The sequence below is a fragment of the Chroicocephalus ridibundus genome, chromosome 4 (assembly GCF_963924245.1).
Source record: "Chroicocephalus ridibundus chromosome 4, bChrRid1.1, whole genome shotgun sequence".
Classification (NCBI taxonomy): Eukaryota; Metazoa; Chordata; class Aves; order Charadriiformes; family Laridae; genus Chroicocephalus; species Chroicocephalus ridibundus.
In genome coordinates, this window is record NC_086287.1 from 34,631,615 (window position 1) to 34,651,198 (window position 19,584).

General features: G+C 38.3%; 1 protein-coding gene across 3 annotated transcripts in view; it reads left to right on the top strand.

Annotated features, from left to right (window-relative positions):
- LOC134514805 (uncharacterized) overlaps positions 1-19,584 on the top strand; it is a 110,936-nt gene that overhangs the window by 33,684 nt on the left and 57,668 nt on the right. For all 3 annotated transcript variants that reach the window (XR_010070822.1, XM_063333087.1, XM_063333088.1), the window contains exon 3: positions 7,303-7,340. Coding sequence is in view for 2 of the 3 variants with exons in the window: in XM_063333087.1 (XP_063189157.1) it covers positions 7,303-7,340 (38 nt within the window). In the remaining variant the exon portion in view is untranslated. The remainder of the gene's footprint in view (positions 1-7,302; positions 7,341-19,584) is intronic.

The window sequence follows — 19,584 nt, forward strand, 5'->3', positions numbered from 1 at the left end:
GCTAAACATCTTGAGTTACTCATTTTTACCCCTTCACCGCTATGACAAGCTTTTCTTGAACCTTGCTTAGAAGTTCTTTCTCATCCTTGCAGGGCACCTGGAAGCTTATCAAGTCCAGGCTATTTTGAGCTGTGAGGGGGTGGGAGGTAGTAAAATGAGGATTGGATTCTCATGTTTGATGGATTATTGTGACGGTAAGGAAGACCCAGCTAACCGCAGCATAACCGCTGGCCTGAGCAAATGTGAAAAGGCAAGTGCAGTTTTATCAGCTAAAGTATTAGCAGTAGCAGCATAGATGTAGCAGTGCCGTTTATAGAAAGAGACTTGTTTAAATACAGGAAAGGGACACCAGCAGGATTAAAGAGACTGAGTAAGCATTGGACAGTAAAGGGTAAAATCAAATAATAGAGTGTACTTATCGATAAGAAAACTGGGCAGTGACTTTTAGTGTGAATAAATTCAGAGTGTGAGGTGAAATCTGAGAAAAGAGTGTCAAAATCAGTGATTAGAAGATGAAGTTAGACAAATTCAATTCAGAAAGGAGAAGATATATTTAACAGGAAGGATGATTCATGCAAATTGTTGCAGGGAGTCGTCTAATTACAAAAGTAATTACCTCAATGCAAATGTACCTTTATTGGGCTGTGAGGTACAGAAGCACATCAAGTGACCTATCGGTCTTTTTTGACCTTAAACTCTACTGATATATTACAAAATATAATAAATATCTTTGCTGTTCTTTTCAAGTCCCTTGTCTGAGAGTTCATGGGGGGTTGTTAAAATACAAAATAGGTTCTTATTCTAGCTATTTTTCTAAAGGTTTCAGGAATGAAAAAAGTTCTACCAATGGATACGCTAGTTCATCTTCAGGCCTCAGAACTGATGCTCTGCCAAGATCAAAAGAACAGATGCTACTGCTTGCTACTGTTTTGGAGTCTGCAAACTCAGGGAGACATCTAGAGTTCTGCTTAGCTTTATGTGAAAAATAAGGCAAAGTTACCTATATAAAGTTCAATAAGTTAATACAGATGCTGATTTAATACCAGTAATACTAATATATAAAATTAAACTAGCTAAAGTTATTAGGGAAATCAGTCAGAAATGTGCCTGATCAGTCAGAAATGCAAGTGTGGCCAAAAATATGCCTCCACAGGAGACACACAAGACTTTTTAGAAGGACAGTGGACAAGACAGTAATTGCAGAAAGGACACCTGCTTATTGTTTGAAAAACAAGAGGCTTATTTTTACAAGATCTGAAATGAAGAATTAAGTCTAGTATAAAAGTTCATACCTTAGAAAAGAGGAAGGCTGAAGCAGGCAGTGTTTTCTGGGGGAAGGGATGCTGTTGTAGAGGCACGCCAAGAAAGAAGGAAACTGTCTTTCCTTAACAGTTGTAGGCAGAATTTGTACCAGAGCCATGATACTAAGGCTGAATCACTAGAGGATGTGTTTAAAACAGCTTGGTCTATTCAAGTTTTAGAAGAGCTGATGAACTGCACTTTCAGTAGGGAGAAAAAAAGGAAAAAAAAAAAAGAAGAAAAGCGAAACTGTAGCAAGGCTGGGGCAAGAGGCCCATATGCTGACTTTCTGAGTAGCCGTTTATGTGATAGTAAAGGTAAGAAGCTTTTGCCACTTACTTTTTGCTCCTCTTTCATTACATGTGCATGTGGAAAGAAGGCACGATGGTATTAAACTGACATCCTGCCCCAACTGCCAGAATGTCTTGTTATGGCTTCAAAGTCTAGATTCACACAGCAGAAGGCACTGTCTGCTTTACTCACTTGCACACTAGTAAGGGCTCTCATACAGCCTGTGGGAAACCTGGGCTCAAATCCCTCTTCTGCTGTTGGAAGACTAGAAAATATAAGTCTTTTTCATTTCGTTGGTAAGAAGAAACTCAATTGCCAGACTGTAGGGTATTTTGAAATTGAGAACTTCTCAGTCTCTTCTGTTAGTTCATTTCACATGGCATACTTAAATGTTCTTTGAGTTAGGACAAAAATAGCTATCTAGTGCCTCAAACACCTGCCTGGAAGATGGAGAACCTGAGGCTTTTGGTCCTGTTTGACTTAATGATAGACACAAACAGCGTCTGTGTCAACTTGCTCTCACTCCTCAGTGCATGAGCCACGGTGCTGCTCTCACCAGGGCTGGCGCTCAAGGCGGCACCGCTGATGTTCCCAAAGGAGGAAGCTATTGATGACACACAAGGGTGAAACCTCTTGATGGGATTCAACCTGCAGCTCTGGCCAAAGACAATTGCTGGTAAACTTTCTTTTGCCCATGTGGATCACACTTTCCACTTTGGTTTGCAGGTGCCAGTTGTGCTCACTAGCTTCCCAGCTCCTGCATGTCTGTCTTGTCCATTCTTTCTCCAGGCTGATTAATAATCTCTATATTTGACTAAATTTTTTTGTGTTAAATTCCATCTTCTTTTGATCCTGCCTATGTTATTCTGTCTTCCTCAGAATGACCTGGCTTTGTTTCTGACTGTGATTACTATTTGCAGTACAAGTCTCCAGGAAACCAGCAGGCTCTAAAATTCCTATTACTATTTTTGATATACAAATCCCACATGTTGATGGAAAGATCCAGGGGTAATTGCAAAGACAATGTCTTCAAGCTGTTGAGGTCTGTTTCATATTTTTTTTTGAAGCAGTTATCAATTCCTAGGATGTAAAAAAGTTTATTATGAAAAATTTGAACAGACTATACCATTCTAATAAACTATTCCTGTTTCATCTCTCCTTTTATGCAGATATCAAATTGCTGATCTTTGTCAGAAATGAGTTATCTCAGCAGGGTGCAGAACAATAATTATTCATGCCAGGACTGCGGTGATAGACATTACTCATAACGACTCAAATTAATCATAAGGCATATGATTGATGATGAGTACATCAAATTGTGTGGTGTGGACGCATGAGGACTGTGGATATTGTTAAACATGTCTTTGATCCAAAATCAGAGGTGATTTTTTTGAGAGAGCTCAAATCATCTGGCTATTTTATTTAGTCATTAATATGGATCCACATAGCAAATAAAGGCAATCAAAGGCACTTCAGTTGCCACTGGCAACTTTAAAATCTCTGAAAGAAGAGGCTATAAACATTATTGCTTCACCATAGAAAATTGTCAGCAAAACATGCCAGGCATGCCAACATAACATTGTATGCTTAAGACATGCAGGTTTTAAGGTTTTATGGGTGGTGTTTCAGGTCAAAGAGAAATTAAGAAACAAAAAAACACTTTAAGGTCATATTGGTTAGGTAGAAGAAGGATTTGACTTTTCCACTTTTGAGGATTTTGACTTCTTATTCACATGCTGTTAGCTAATAAGGAAGGGTCAGGTTGATGCCTGGGTTTATCTGTCCTTACTGAAGCACTAAGTCTCCACACGGCCTCCGTAGACTTTGAGTTTCCCACAGGATGGAGAATAAAGGCTTTTCACTTAGAACTCTGTTCTTTTTCATGTCCTCTGCACACATGAGGAGGGTGTGAAAGTAATCTTGGCTCCCGCCCCGCAACATGGCAGTGAGCTGAGCTGAGCTGGCAGGGCTGGTAAATAGTCTATACTATAGAGCATTTGGAGGTTACTTTCTTTCTGGAGCAAGTAGGCAGCTGAGGCTGAGGAAGGGGTTGGTACTCTCTGAGTCACAATTTCTTCCCCGGCTTACCCTGGAGGTGCTGTAACTACTTGCTGTCCCAGACATGGGCAATTGAACACAGGCTCAATTTGGCCCTCAATAAAGAAGAAATCGTGAGTCTGAGAAAAATTGTTCCATTTCATGAACCAATTTTCTCATGAGAAGACACAGCACATCTACAGAATTTCTGCAAACAGCATAGAAGACAGATGTATATTATCTGTGATGAGAGGAAATGGCTGAATTGCTTATTGGGAAAAAATTAGTTTCCTTGATGACTCATTATTTCAAAAATTGCCTGTCAAGTTAATAGGCAGAGTTTATTATTATTATAGTTTATTTTTTCTATTACACTAGCACTCGGGGGCTGCAGTCAAAAACCGGGGTCTCACTGTGCTAAGTACCATGTACAAATAAAATCTTCTTGTGGTCTCTGCCCCAAGAAGCTTACTGTTTTGAATCCTGAGATTGCAAAAAATTTGAGCATATATTTTATTTCAAGTCTCTGGGTAAGTATTTTAAATTCACTTCCAGTGCTGCTAATCAATAAAGAGCTTTCTGCAAACAAACTGCTGATAATTTTTGCCTTTTTTTTTTTCTGAAGGAATTTTTTTTTGTAGCAGAGGAAATAGCTTGAAATGGTAGAACCATTCAAAAGAATCCAAATATATGTTTGTCCTTAGCAGACGGTGACATAAGAAAATGCATGATGAACTCTGATGAAGAAGCCTGGACAACTAGTAAAAGTACTGATCGTTGTGGATTTGATTAGTTTCATATCTTCTAGAGATGCTAAAATGGGTAGAATCTATAATAATAATTTTAGGTTGACAAAATCCATGTGGTCAGTATACATCTACATTAAGATACCATTTGTCAAATAATGAGTTCCTTAACAACAATTTTTTAGCACTATCACAATAAAAATGTAGCATTAAATGAAGCCATTCAGTGCTGGAACCAGTAGAAAAATATTTTACCAACTGTTAGATCCAGGAAATAAAGAGAATATAAGTTCTTAAAAAGCTGATATTTTAATAGATGTTGAATAATAAGCAAATCATTAGGTACTGTGTCATGATGCCTTTACAGCTTTGCCTGTATTTTTAGTAGTAACTATATCTCCATAACTCCCACCTCCATATCTTGTCCATTATTTTTTCTTACTTAATTTGGCAACTCTAATTGATGATAATTTCAGAGTCACTGTATCTTCTTAAAGTAATTCATATTACATTCACCTAGCAGTATGAGCTGCCCACTCCTTGTATTTCAATAGAGGTTTTCAAAGAGAACACATTGTTAGGAGTATATTCACCACTTATTTTAATGTGCTCAAAAAATATCTTGATAGTCTGTAAAAATAACAGTACCCCAATTTCAAAACAGTCTATTTTCAGACGTGGTACCACACTTATTTGCTTCAGGCCTGACTTTGACATGGTCTTTTGATATGAGTCTAATTTATATATATTTGATGTTGGGTAGTTTATTTCTTAAAAATGTAGATTTCAAAATCACAGAGGCAGAAGTTATTCAATATTTTTTCCTGGAATGTAGAAGTGTGAGGTTTTTAAAGCAAAGGTTAAGAGCTGCTTTTACATCTACTTTATATTCCTGTATAGTACACTACCAAAGCTTCTTTTGTGCCATTTCCTAAGTGCAAATGAGGAAAAACTTCAAAGACTAGTGATTTAGACTTTTCTGTTCTAGATTTTAATTGAACTTTTCATTAATATTCCAGCTCTAGAGTATCATTTTCTCTCAGTGTTACCTGAACGCTATTGCTCCTTAGAGTCGATTGTACCGTATTATTTTTTTCAATTGGCTTTTCTTAGTGAAGTGTAGTTTATTTACAGAATTAACTGCCCTGTCCCCTAAAATTTGTTGCAATACAACATAGTGTGCATCACCAATGTAATGCAACAGATTTCAGGTAAGATTAAAATGGTGAGAAGGTGTATCTTTTTCATAAGCAGAGCAATGAAAGTGCTCATGAATCTGTTCAGAAACGAAGAATTAGTTCTGGTCCACAGTGTTGTTCCCAGTGTGTATTGGCTGCACATTTTTTTGTTGTGTTAAAACATCAAGGTATAGTGGGTGGCCTTATTCCTTGATATCTGAGGGACAACCAGATCATTTTGATATGTCCTTTAGAAATTTTTTTTCCAGTATTTTTTCCAGTAATGATATCCACCCTCCAAAGTATTATTGACTATCTTTCTATCTGTACTTCTCAATTAGTTTTGAAAAATGTCATTGTGTACCCTGAGTCTGGGAAGTGAAGTAATCAAGTAATATTCAGAATCACTGGGCTGTGTAATCTGATTATGAATGTTTACCTTGTGATTCTGCTGTAGAGGAGAATCAAAGCAGTGGGAAGGACACACGAAGAAACATTCCAAAAAGAGCTCTCAGATGTTTATCCTTCTGAAATGAATCTTCCTAACTGCAAACCACATTTGCAGTTACAGAGATTAAAAATAATAACCCTTTTGTGCTTTACAGTAAAGCTTCTCTTTTAACTTAATAGATCAGGTAGTAATTCTTCTATCTTTACTTGATGTTGTACGCTCAAGCTTGCTCAAAGCTATCATGTTAGATGTGAGGTTACCATAACAGATGAATCAAAAAATTTTGGAAGATATTTTTTGGTTAAATATTTTGGGCAGGTGGATACTGGTGATACAATTGGTTCTTTGAAGCACTGAGGTTGTCTGATGCTGTACAGCAGTGGCAGAAAAATCTTAGATTAATTGATGCCTTGTTTGTGCCCACGGTGTCTCTGTAAGAGAGAAAGACTAGGGATAAATTGCAAAAGAATTAAAAATGAGTGTTCAGAGACAATGAGAAACAGAAAGCAATCTAAGGACCTCAGGAAAGCCAGAGGCTACATAAGGATTGGGTTGAGATGAAGAGTCAGAATATGTGATTCTGGTGAAACAAAGCATCTTCAGAGATATGAGCTCCTAAAGTTCTTCTGAAGATTAACCTGAATGCATGACAAGTAGTGTATCTGCTGGGGGGGTCATTTCAGATCCTAAAAATACCTTGAAATGAGCAGAGCTTTTTGAATTAAAAATTGTGTGCGTATGAATAATACCAAGAACACTAGTCTGAGGAGAAGCTATTAGGGTTTATAGGCTATGAGTTCCCATATCTACTGATATCAGTGATGATTCAGTCACCCTCTTACACAAACACGATTTACGAGGTTCTATTTTTGTCCACAGAACCTGACGCTGTTCTTATAGGGTGGCTGTGATTTAAGAGAGTACACATCTCCCCGTCAGCAAGTGAAGGCAAAGTGGGTGGGAGACAGGAGGGAAGGGAAGGGAAGGGAAGGGAAGGGAAGGGAAGGGAAAGGCCTAGATGCCTGGCAAGTCTGAATACAGTTCATCTTTCTGTGGTTGCAAAAAAGTCTTACAGCCATTTCTTTCCATTTAAGCCCTGATGACTGACAAATGCTCAGTTTGCTCCAAGATTGCCTCTTCCTCCTTGGGAAGAGATATTGCAGCAGAATACAGCTCAGCCTTCATTTGTTTGGAATCACTTCATGCTTTTCTTCTCTGATGACTGATTTCTTAATGCCTGCAAATATCATTCTCTCATGGAGACCTCATTAATAATTCTTTTTTTCTTTATTTTCTGCAGGCACATACCAGCTCAGGAAGAGTGGTTTCCAGTGGGAGGTAACCTTTGCCCTTCAGTAGCCTAAGGTTTCCATTGCTGACTTCTTTTCTTTACCAGTCACTACTTCTCCTTTCTATATCTTCCATGAACTGTCTTGTTTGCTATTAAATCTAACACATTAGAATATGCTGAATCTGACATACGATTAAGGGATGCCATTGTAAATTATTACCTTTTACAAATTGTTAAGGGGGTGAATGCGGAACCACGATTACAAAAATAATGAAGGGAGGTGTCTCACACAATAGGTATTGTTATAAAATTTATTGTAAAACTCTAAATTTTTGGGTTAATTTGGGTCTGAACTTTTTGGCTTGCTTGTTTTATAGTTGCATCAGTAAAAGGAAGTTATCAGGATAGAGAGGCTAGATCACCCAGGGGAGGTGTGTAACCAAATGGACATCTAACCAAAATTTTGAATAGACATTTCAATGAAAAAAAATTTATGTGTCATGTGTCTCTCACATTAGGTAAAAGTGAAATACGTGGAAAAGCCAAATTGCCAGTCTTCTAAAAGTGTGACTAAATACCAGAATGTCTGATTCTCACTAATCATGCAGCAATAAAATAACCTAAAAACCCCACATACACTTACCAGAAATGCTAAGCTGCTGTTAACACTGTATAAACAGCTGACTGATCCATCTTGATCATCTCATAAAAAGCCCAAATAATATTTTTCCATTATTAGATCTCCTGCCTAGGCATCTCTGTAGTTAGTTATGTGCCTAGGTTTTATCACCACGTTTGTTCATTGGGAGATATTGGGGTTTTAGTTCTCTTTTTTTTTTGAACATTGGTTGCTATTGAAAAGGGCTGATTGATTTAAAATTCACACTTGTTTTTTTAACTCCTCTAATGATATAAGGCCTTGTTGATTTCTAGATGATTTTTCTGTATCATGTTCTTCAGCTTTTTTGTCTTTGGTTATGTACCATTAACCTTCCAGTGATGCCATCTCTGTGTTTTAGACTGGCAAAATATTGTGTCTTATGTTTTTCTTCTCTGCTCTGTACATTGATATTTTTCTCATCTCCTTACGTTTATATAGCACTGCTAATGTTTCTTTCGATGAATGTGTTTTAAAAATAGCCACTCTCTAGTTCCCTTTTTATGATCTCAATATTGTTAATTTGGATTGCATTTCAAATGAGAAGCCTGACTCGAATCTGAGGGCTAGAACTGTATTTGTAATCATAGGTAGCTGTACCTAATGGTAGTTATATAAGTGGTACCAAGAACATGAATACAGACTTCATAGCTTATTATCATGGGTTACTAATTGGAGTTCTTTGGGGAAAGATTAAATAGACATAGTTTTCCCAGTTATGTGGAGACTTATTTTCTCTCCTGCTAAAAGCCCCATGGACAGCCTACCACTGTCCTCTGAATTGGGTGATTTTCTTATCACTGAGATCCTTTGGCCTCCTACTGAGTTTTTCATCTCTCAGATGTGGCCACTGGTTGCCCTTTCACAGGTGCCCTTCACAGGACCCCTTTCACAGGTATGCATCTTTGCATCTTCCAGCTCCTTAACCCTTATCTGGCTTGGTGCTGTGTTTAATATTTTTACTCTATCAAGATATTGGACACCTTATTCAATAGTTGAAGGCTATCACACCATAATAGCTTTAATCAGATACTTTGGGTTTCCTCACATCCAGTCTATTGCCTCTACCAAATCAGTTACCTCAAAATCTAGTTTACTTTCCAATTTAGACACACAAAGTTAAACTAAAGGATGTTATATTTGCCTTAGAAAACATTGGGCCATAGAAAATACCCTGTGTCCCTTTGGCTAATTTATTTAAATTACTAATGTTTAGTTTGCTGAGAACATTATTGCAGAATTGGATGCAAGGGAGCTCAGTAGGTGTCTGTCCCCTGTCCCACAACACTGTGATGAAGCAAATATTTTCCACTGCATCCCAGTAAAGCGCCCAGTTCTACTGTGATATCTTCACAGTGATATATTCATTCCCTTCTGCTCATCTGTCTTCCTGGTTTTACCATTCTTAAGTATCTACAACATGACCAACTGCAATTAGATCTTCACCCTCCAAGTGACTCAGTCCTTCTGTCATACAGCTTGCCTATTGATATAACATCTGCTATACAGAACAGTTACATCCTATATTTAGTACGTTTAAACCACTATGATATAGAAATCTTCATTTCAACTGCAGCAAGCTGGGGAGTCAAATTCCATTTCTGTCCATGAATAAGAGGCAACTTCCGCATACTCAGACTGTTAAGGATTTTCTGGTTATCTGGAATGAACCTCAAGCTCCTGAACACTTGAGCAACCAAAGCTGAGACTAACATTTTGTTTAGGACCAGTTAAAATGAGTTTCAGTTAATTCTGGTGATAACTTCCTGTTTCTGACAGTAGGATTGCAAGACATCCAATGCTGATGGAAAAACTAACACATTTATCCCTTTAATTTTACTGACTGTGACAAGAAATTCTGCATCAAACAAAGAAATACCCCACCGGGAGTGCAAATACCTGATTCTGACTCCAACACCTAGAACAACACATTCTGTACTCTTCAGACCAGGGTCTACTGTCCCACTTTTTCTCTTAGCTCAGAGTAAAGACACTGAATCATAGGGAGTCTGAGCTTACCGAAACTGTAGCCCAGCCTCTTGCCAAATTTGAACCACATTTGGGATTCTTAAAAAAAGGGCCAAGCAGCAGGGCCCCAAGGATCCAGACAAATCCAAGTCAAAAAACACGTACTTCATTTTTTCCTGCATTTCTTTCTTTCTTTTTTTTTTTTCCCCAAAAGGATTTACTGATTTTGAAAGTATACTTTACTTTAGCCTTTAGAGTATGCTTCTTTCTTCTTTCTCAGAGATTACTCCTTGCTTTCAACTTGATTTTATTTGAAATTTTCTAAATATCAAAGACCAGAAACAGAAGATGCCCTAGTGCAAAAACTGTTTTAAATATCAGATCGAAGACAAAACAAAGGTAAGAAGTGTAGTGACAGAGAACTTTTATTTCAAAGTCTTTTACATTTTGTGCACCACAAGCATTCTTAATTCCTCTTATTTACTTGTGGGCACACAGCACACAAAATCACCAGTGCCCATGATTAGAATTCAGATTACAGAGAAGAGAACAAACATACACCCTCATTAGTCGAACACTGCTATTGCTCATACAGAGAGGGTCAGTTTTGGGAGCAAAGTTAAAAAAACCTTTTTTTTGTGGTCTTAGGCAATCACTGGGTAATGAAGCTGCAGTGACATGATTCCTCGTTCTTGCAGATCTCCCTTTCTCTGTCTCGAGAGAAAAACACCATTTTTTTCATTACAGCTAAAAATTAGAGCTATCTGGTAAGCTGGTGTTACAGACTCTCCTGCCGAAGCTTTTAAAAGCATAGTTAAATCCTAATATTTTTACTTAAGTCTGGGAAATCTCTGTCTTTCTTGTGCTGGTATTTATCTTATTCCTATCAGTTTTATGCTGATATTGTTTATAGCTGTACTACTGATAATTTACAACAGTGTTACAGAAGGGAGAGCTAGATCTCTTTAGTTTCAGAAAGATTTCTCATCCTTTCTCAGAACAAAACTGTAATTCACGCAGTAGCACATAATTTTGATTAATTTAATAAAATGTGCAATATCCTCATTAGCTGGTGTAGCTCCTTTGGAGTCAATAAAAGTAGATCACAATTTGATGTCACTTGGTCTAGCTCCACTTCCAGCAATAGACGTATCCTTGTTTATAGCAGCTGAGAATTTAGCCCAGTGTTCTGGCACAAAGAAATACTATTATTCTGTAACCAGTTTTATTTTTAGGTTGTTGTTCAATCTCTTGTAGGTTGCTCAAAAGTTTCTACCTATTTAATCTATCTGCTTGGCTTGCTGTGAGTCTGTTCCTCAAAAAATGTCTAAGGCAGGGCAGCAGCCCACACATAAGCACAAGCGAGACAGAAGGAGAAGGAGTGAAAACAAGAAGTCAGTGGAGCAGTGCCAAGTTTCACTAGTTGAGGATCTGCTCAGAAATATTTTCAGTGCTTCTTTCAGTCTTGCTAATGCTGGTGTGTAGCTTGAGTCTTTGGTTGGAGTCCTTTGGGAAATACACTAGCAGTAAGAATAGAAAAGCAATTTAGGTGGCATCTTTGATCATCATTGCTGTCAATCATCGCTGGGCTTGGCATTAACATATGCTCTTCAGAGGAAAAACTAATCTACTCCATTTGGTAACATATTAAAATCGTTAATATTACAAAAATGAGACTGAAAACCTGAACTTTTTTGTTGGAAGCCTGTAGAAGAGAGGGTGAGAAATGTATATAGTGTTCTTTTTTTGTTTGGAAAAAGATGATTCACTGAAATAAGACACTACTGTTAGGAAAATATTTTTAAAAGCCATTTTTCATTTCAGCTTCCAGGAATAAGTCTAATGTTAGTGAAAAGCTCTATGTTAATTTTTTAAATTAAAATATAATTTCCAATTTCAAGAGCTGCTTTATTTATAATTTTAAGCTAAATACAGTAAGAAGAGAAAACAAACTGAAATACAAATAAAACCATCAAACACTACGATAGACTTATGCTGAGTTTGTTTTCAGTTCATGGTTTTTTAGATGTTTTCAGGGCTTTGGCTTTTTACATCCAGAGTCAGGCTGAGAAATTTTCTCAAAATCTCAATTTTCCTCCAGGAATGAAAAAAATATTTGGTGTCTAGTTCTGACCAGTCCCTTTATAATTTTTAAGGCTGAAAAGGAATCTTTACAGTGAAATTACCGAGATAACAGGGGTTCTAAACACCAGAATAAAAATTAAATTATTTTATTAATATTTTTCTGCATTTGTATTTTTTTTTTTAAATTCTGACAGTGATCTACCTACATTAAGGTCTAAGCATTCTTAAAAATGTGATTTCTTTCTGATCACATCTGCACTGAACAATTCTGTATGTTATGACATATATGACTCAGCCCAACCATATATAACATGTCTATTTCATTGCTTCACTAAAAAGAAAACTGCAAGAAAGCCAGTTCTGGGTTTAGCTGAGATTCTCTTTTAGTCATAGGTTCTACAGAAACCCAGTGCCGTGAAAAGAAAATGCTGAAGCTAATCAGAATATTTATTCAATATATGCTTTGTAATATGGATGCTTAGTTTATCCACAGAATAGGATTTTTTTTTAAAATTAAGTGTAGCACAGATTTAATGAAAAAAGTGACCGTTCCATTATCACTTTCAATAGTTTCACAGTTGGATGAAAATTACTGAAGTAGATTATATTTTGAGAGTGCTTTTTCTCCTTAAAACTTTTAAGAAAAAAAATTCCTTTACTATAGAATTGGTCAAAATGAAGTAATTTGAAATTCTATACTTAAAAAGAGGCATTTCACACAAACTCAAAAGTTACCGCCACTTTACCTGTCTCCAGCGTTTAAGTAATTGTGAGTAGATCCTTTTTAGAGGGAAAAACAAAGGCATAAATGATGAGACCTCTAGAATTTTAGCTTAATAGATTGAGGCTGGGAAAACTGTTTTTAGTTGGAGTCAGTAATCATCAGAACAAATTATTGAGGGAGTGCACCACAATCTGCAATCTTGAAAGCAGGATGATACACTTCTTTGGAAGGTATGCCGTAGGTAGAGAGAAGTGTGGGAAGCATGCTGGGCTCCGCTCTGGAGGAAATCCAACAGGGCAGTCAAAGCAGTCTCTTCTGGGTTTAATTCTGAGAAACTGCGAGTCACACTTGATTCCCCTCAAACGACAATTCTTGTATCTCACAGTTAGAGACTCTTGTGTTATATTATTTCCATGGCAGAATAAAATTGAAAGTGTTGCATGACACGTACTAAACAGAATGTGTTAAGATGTCTGTCTTAGTTACCCAGAAAAAAATCTGGAGTAACTCAAGAATTTGGCTCATTGATTTTAGACTTTACACTTAGCAAAATGTAAAGGCAAGTGTAACTGAAGAAGTATCAAAGTCACTTGGAGTTAATCTGTTTTAGGTAAACTGATACAATGTTGTTAAATCATGTTTATAAAAAAACACAAAGGGCTCAAGAGAATTGGTAGAGGGAGCTTGAAAACATGCTTTTTTTTTAATGAGTCAGAAGAAGAGCTGTCCTTTCCAAATATTCTGTTACTTCCAACTGCCTAGCTTAGTGCCTACTGACGTGATGCAGAGATTTGGCAGAGCATAAATATTTTTTAAAGCTTACTCATTAACACCTTGGGCCCATCCATCAGCATGATTGACATCAAGAGACAAAGCAAATTTTTTTTTTTTTTTAATAGGACACAACATGTACAAAAGGCTTTCTGTGGGCTAATGTGGCACACCTGACAGATGTGTGAGTCATTTGACACAATGGGTGGTATTCATGAACGCTCTATCACCTTGCAATCAACTCAGTATAGCATTCCTCCTTATTTTCTGAATCCCTCTTTCTTCAAAATAAAAGGAATTTAGGAATAACTGCACAGGATTCAAACCAAAATCATTTATATGCTCCATCCCTGAGATGCTACTAATAATGATGTTCATGGCATTATCTGAAATGTTATTAGGAAAATAATAAGGACTTTCTGAACTGTGTCTAAGAGATAGGCTTCATGTGTTCCATGCCATGCACTTTGTATTATTGCACCAAATGAATCCAGTAAAGACTAATTGGCATGAGTGAGTAACATAGCACTGCAATAAAGATAACTTGTCACCTTTTGCTCGTCTGCTCAATATTGTCTCTAAATGGTAATAGGTTTCATTATATCCTGCTGCACTTCGTGGAGATTCAGCAGACAGAATATGCAAAAGTGAGAGAATCACAGTGGGTTTTAAAGTAACATTACCTTTATGAGGGAGGAAAAACAACAAAACATGCAAAAGAAAATATCCCCTAGTTGAAAAACAAGTCTATGAGAAATAGGCACTCTGAATGCAGAAACTTTCAAAAAATTCATCTTTCTTTTAAGTGATCTCAATTTTTTTTGCCAAATGCTTCAGGTGGTTCCTCTGCCTATCTGTAGTACCGAGGGTGGCAGTATTCTGTGGCTTGCCATATGAAGTCAGACTGTGCAAGCCGGCCATACTCATATTCACCATGTGCGTCAAGCCCTCCTTCCTGTTTTCCATCATGTGTTTTCTGGATTTGCTGGTGCTTGAACTCCATCTTTGTGAATCTTATCTTGATCCAAACAGTGTCACGTTTTCTCTCATTCTGTAGTTCTGAGATGAAGCAGTTACCTTCTGCATCAGTTATGAGCCCATTTCCTCCTAATAACCTAAGCACTAGGCATGGGTAGTTGCAGTTTGTTTTGAAAGACTGGGCTCTCTTCTGCTGTGGCTGATGAAATCCTGTCTGGACAATCAATATATGGCTGCCCAGAGCACTCATTTATACTTGCGGCAATTGAGAAATGAGAATGAAGAGCTTATCTGAAAGACTGAAGACCAGAGGACACTGCAAATTATTTAGCTATCAGACTTGCAAAACACTGTACTGCTGCCTGGTGCCTGCTGTGTTCTCAGAAGCTTCTTGAACTAGAATGGGGATATTGATGAACTGTTTCATCAATCTGCAAAAACAGAAAGCATCCCTGTAGGTGATATGACCCTCAAAGTCCAAGAAAACTATGGAAATTAGGAATGACATCTGTTGTCACATAAAAATAGTCACAATAAAAAAGCATAAGTCGAATGCCATAAAAATGGTGTTTTCTTTAGCACAAACAGTTTTCAAGCAGTCAAAGTCAAAAGTGCAGAACAACACTAAAAGAGGCAGAAATATAAAATTGCTAAAGCAGTGGAGAAAGTGGCAGACCACATCAATGGTTACAGTATCTGAGTCCTCATTTGCCCTCTTGTTCTCCTTTCCCTTTCTACATCTCCGTGTAGGTACAGAGCTAGCCAGGCATGGAACGAGGGTAACTGCCTAGATCTGCAGGCTCTAATAGCTTTCCTGAAACATTTGAGGAAGAAATGATATGAAGACTTAATACTATATTTGGTAGCCAGGGAAGCATCAACATGTTGAAAGGCAGGTGAACTTTGTCCCCAGAGGATCAGCGCAGTGATCCCTGCCAGCTCCTCCACTGGAACCAGCACATGCTCTTGTTTCTGGATTTTAGATTTGCTTGTTGGCATTACAAAAAAATCCAATACCTAGTTCCATGGCATCTCTTTCCACTGAAACTCTCTAGGTTTTTCTGTTCCCCCCTCCCTTCCTTCCATGCCAGCAGGTTTCTCTGTACCAGCTCCTCCCACAGTTAGAGTGGCTCTGGGCGTTCCATGTTTCTCTTCAGTGTTCCAAGCTGAAGTTGTAGTGCTCTTTTTTTTAGCCCTGATTTGCTGGACAGTTGGTCTCCTCTAGATGTCTCCAAAGAGAAGTAAACATGGTCCATGCAATATTTTTATTTTCTGGTGTTTCATAAACATATGTGCAGGAGGTTTTTTGGAAGCCTAGGAACTCTCCAAACAAATTAGAGAACCTTCTCGGTCACACAGATGGTATGCCAAAAATCTCACCTGGAGCTAATCTGAACAATTAGGATCCCTACTACATGAAAAGTCTACTAAAAGAAGTAAATGGGATCTGTCACAACTCATACTGCTGTTCCAGAGCTTGGTATGGTACTAGAGCAGATTCTGCTGTACATGTCATGTTTCTCTATGTGTCTGTTTCCAGGATCAAGTTCTTGTCTGGTTGCATAAACAGTGCAAATCCCCTTCAAAAAATAATCAAAAGCAGAGTTTTCAGGGCATTTCAGAAAAGAGCAATCCCTAAAAGTCTGAATTATTCCAGGTGATATTGTTGGCTCCTCCATACTTCTTTCTAGAAAGAATCTACTAACCACGGGGCACTATCCTCTGTGCTGGGAATGACAGTGGCACTGGTACTGGGAGCAGGGTGTTTCTCAGTTTGCTTCCAATCGTGTTCACTACTCTTCTCTTAAAAGCTTCACAAAGATGCGGGATAACCTTTTTTAGAGTTCCATGTGTGGGAAAGAAGGGAGTAAGAGGGATCAGCTGCAACTGAGTTTGATTCAGTTAGAGGTGGAGAAGCTAGGGCTTGGACTTTTTAGCAGTGAAACCAGGCCTTTACAGCCTCATGTTGTTTTTGGCAGACATTCTCCTCCTCCCCATCTTATTTACACTCTCTGTTCACGTTGGCTCTTCTTTGCAGCCTGTTATTTGCAGAGCAGAGCTTCTTTGCACTTCCTTCTGCCAGCCTCCAGCTGATCATGAGCCACAGAACAGTCACCCAGAAACCTGTCACCACTGGAATGGTGCGGCAGAACGGGGGATACGGAGTTGGACCGCAAACCCTGTACGACAGGCTGTGGAAGAGGCTGAGTCAGCCCCTTGCTCAAAAGGCCATTATAGCATTCAGTTGCTGATCTACTTGCCATGTGTGATTGCACATTGCTGTTAAAATGGCATATTGGCCCTAATCCTGAAAAGCTTTCAGACGTGTATGCATTCAGTGAGATAAAGGACTATAGGGAGATGCCTACATTTCCTGTAAGGACATCATATTGGTAAAAAATGCTAGGTGCAGTGATCTTAAAGTATTTCGTGATACAAAAGTGCGGGTAAGAACATAAATGCACATATATGTGATTTGCACATATATATATAGTACTTCTCTGTAACTGTATGACATTATCCCGGGGATAATAAGGCCCACAAATAGCATAGTCAACAAATTTAGCTCGCTATTTTTGTGTCTTTCATTCGTGAACTGCCAAGAAGTAGATTGCTATATCCTCGAATTTATCTTTGAAAATCATCTACAAATAACTTGTCTGTGAAATTCGTTTGACAGGGTGCCTTACATGATCACCTCTCTATCGATCCACCGAGGGTGCGAGTTTGTTCTAGTCTTTAAAGTAGCAGGACTAGTTCTATAATTCAGCCAGTAGCAGTTTGTGCTCTCAGCTCTCAAAATTCATTTAGCATTGGGGACACCATGCAAAACTCTTAGAAACGTAAGAATTTTTATTCTGCATCTGACTGAGAGTGTGACGTCAAATTTCATACAATATCATACATCTCACACTGCTTAGGATACAGCAAGATGTAAGGAGAAAGATTGGGAACTCGAGACTCCTCGCGGCTCGATGAGCACGCTAGCCATGCTGTGCCGCTCTTGCAGTCTCTGCTGTCAATGTGAATCAAGTATGCCAGCGACAGACTTGCACAGCTACTGAATCTAAACTACATAAATATAAATGAATTACATACATGCATGTCTGTCTACCGTGCATGTATGTATGTATTTTTATGTATACGTATGTAGATTTATTGGCGATGGTATTTTTATTTTGCCCGATTGTCAGTTCTTTCCTTCAGCTAATCCAAAGCATAAATACTAATGATATTATGGCACGGTCTGTCTATCTCTGTCTCTAGGTTCAAAATATTTCAGTGAAAAAAAAAAAAGGGATTTCCACGGTAGAAATTTCCATGAGAAAACCTCTTTTTTAATTGACGAATCTGATGACTCTTAATTTTTGGTTGGGGTAAAGCAGTGTTTCCTGATGAAGAGGGACCAAAAGGGTTTTTTACCTCATTAGTGCCTTAATACCAGCTGATGCAGTATGTACATAACAGGCCAGATTTTCTTTATTGCAGCCCTATGATTATACAGCTGGTGCACTCCGAGCTGCCTGCCGTCCCATGCTAAGTCCGGTTTGTCCATCTCGTTAGTAGTTATGTACTCCTCAATGCTTGTTGTCTGAAGAATTTCACAAATCTGTCTCTGAGATAGTAGGTGCTCCTGGTGCTCACGGGTTAGTCATTTCAAATATGCCAGGGTTCATTGCCTTGGGAATATGCAGGGAAGTTGTGAGTCAATTTTTTTTTTCTCTTCCATATGAACCTTTCAATGTTCTATCAAAACCTCCAGCTCCCTATATTTTATCATTTCCTCAAAGAGAGCCAACCTTTTTTTTCCTGATGACTGATCTTGAATGAGCATGGCTACTGGGCAGCGAAAGAAATGCTCTGGCAAGTCACCGAGTGTGTCTTTGTGCAGGTCATTAGTAGGCTGGATACCTCCTGAGGAGCTGGAAACCTATCAGCCTGCCAAGGGCACTGTCAGTTCGGATAAGCAGGTACCATGATTTTTCCTAGTTTTCTGTCAAGTGGAGGTTTAACCACGTTTCTTGAAGAAAACAATGCTTTGAGAACACCCAAATTGCAGGCGTTTGTGACAATTTAGTTCTTTCTCCAGCATGGCCTGTCATGCTAAGGATGAACTAGAGCCTCGTGCCCCGCCTCGCCTTGTCTGCATCTTTGGTGCTTTAACCAAATTGGTCTTGCACCCCGTCCTCTATCAAGAGCTCTATTCCCTGAAGGAAGGCTGGGCCTGGGGCACTCTCCGTAGCAGAAGGTCTCTAATGGGGAGAAGTTACACCAGGCACCACAAGCCTCTGCTTTGTCCTGACTCAGGCATGTCTACTCTGTTTGCATACGAGCGTGGAGTACTCAAAACCAAGTTCACTGGCAGAAACCCACAGCTTCTGAACTCAAATTACAGAGAAGCCTGAGGTGACAGAATCAGCAAAGGCTGCACCTTGAGGACATATCATGTGATGCACCAAAACACGCTCCAGCCCACACTGAAAATGGCCTTACAGTCTTACCCTTATCCCCAAGCAACTGCTTAGCATTCAAGCTGTGACTCTTCTCCGTGTTCCAGGCCCATATGTCCTTCCTGATCCATTATAAAATAACAGTCACAAGGTGATTAATTATTACTGGTACATAATCCTAATCTTAGCTACTTGGTTTTGGGAAATAAAAAAAAAATCCTCTAGCTGTTGTTCTTTTCTTTTTTTTTTTAATTTTTTTTCCCCCTCCAAACAGATATTACCATTGGTATTAAATAAAATTTTGTTTGAACCTTAAGATACACATTGCTTGATAAAAATTACAACCATGAGCTGTAATTCAGGCTGTAATTCAGAAATTGCTCTATCGTAGTAAGCATCCCTTTTTCTCTAATATAGAAAAGATATCCACAAAACTGTCTTCCCTAGAAAGATGCTGGCTGTGAGCAGGCACTGTTGGAAGGTGAGAACACCTTACCAGCAAAGACAAAGGAAACTTTTTTGGCAACAAAATCTGGTGCTTTTCGTCTGTATATGTTTTATAGCTCAGCACATGTTGGCTTCACAGAAATAAACCTAAAAATCTTGCGTTTTCTTAGGCCAGAACAGCAAAAAGTATCCATGAGATTACAACGTAG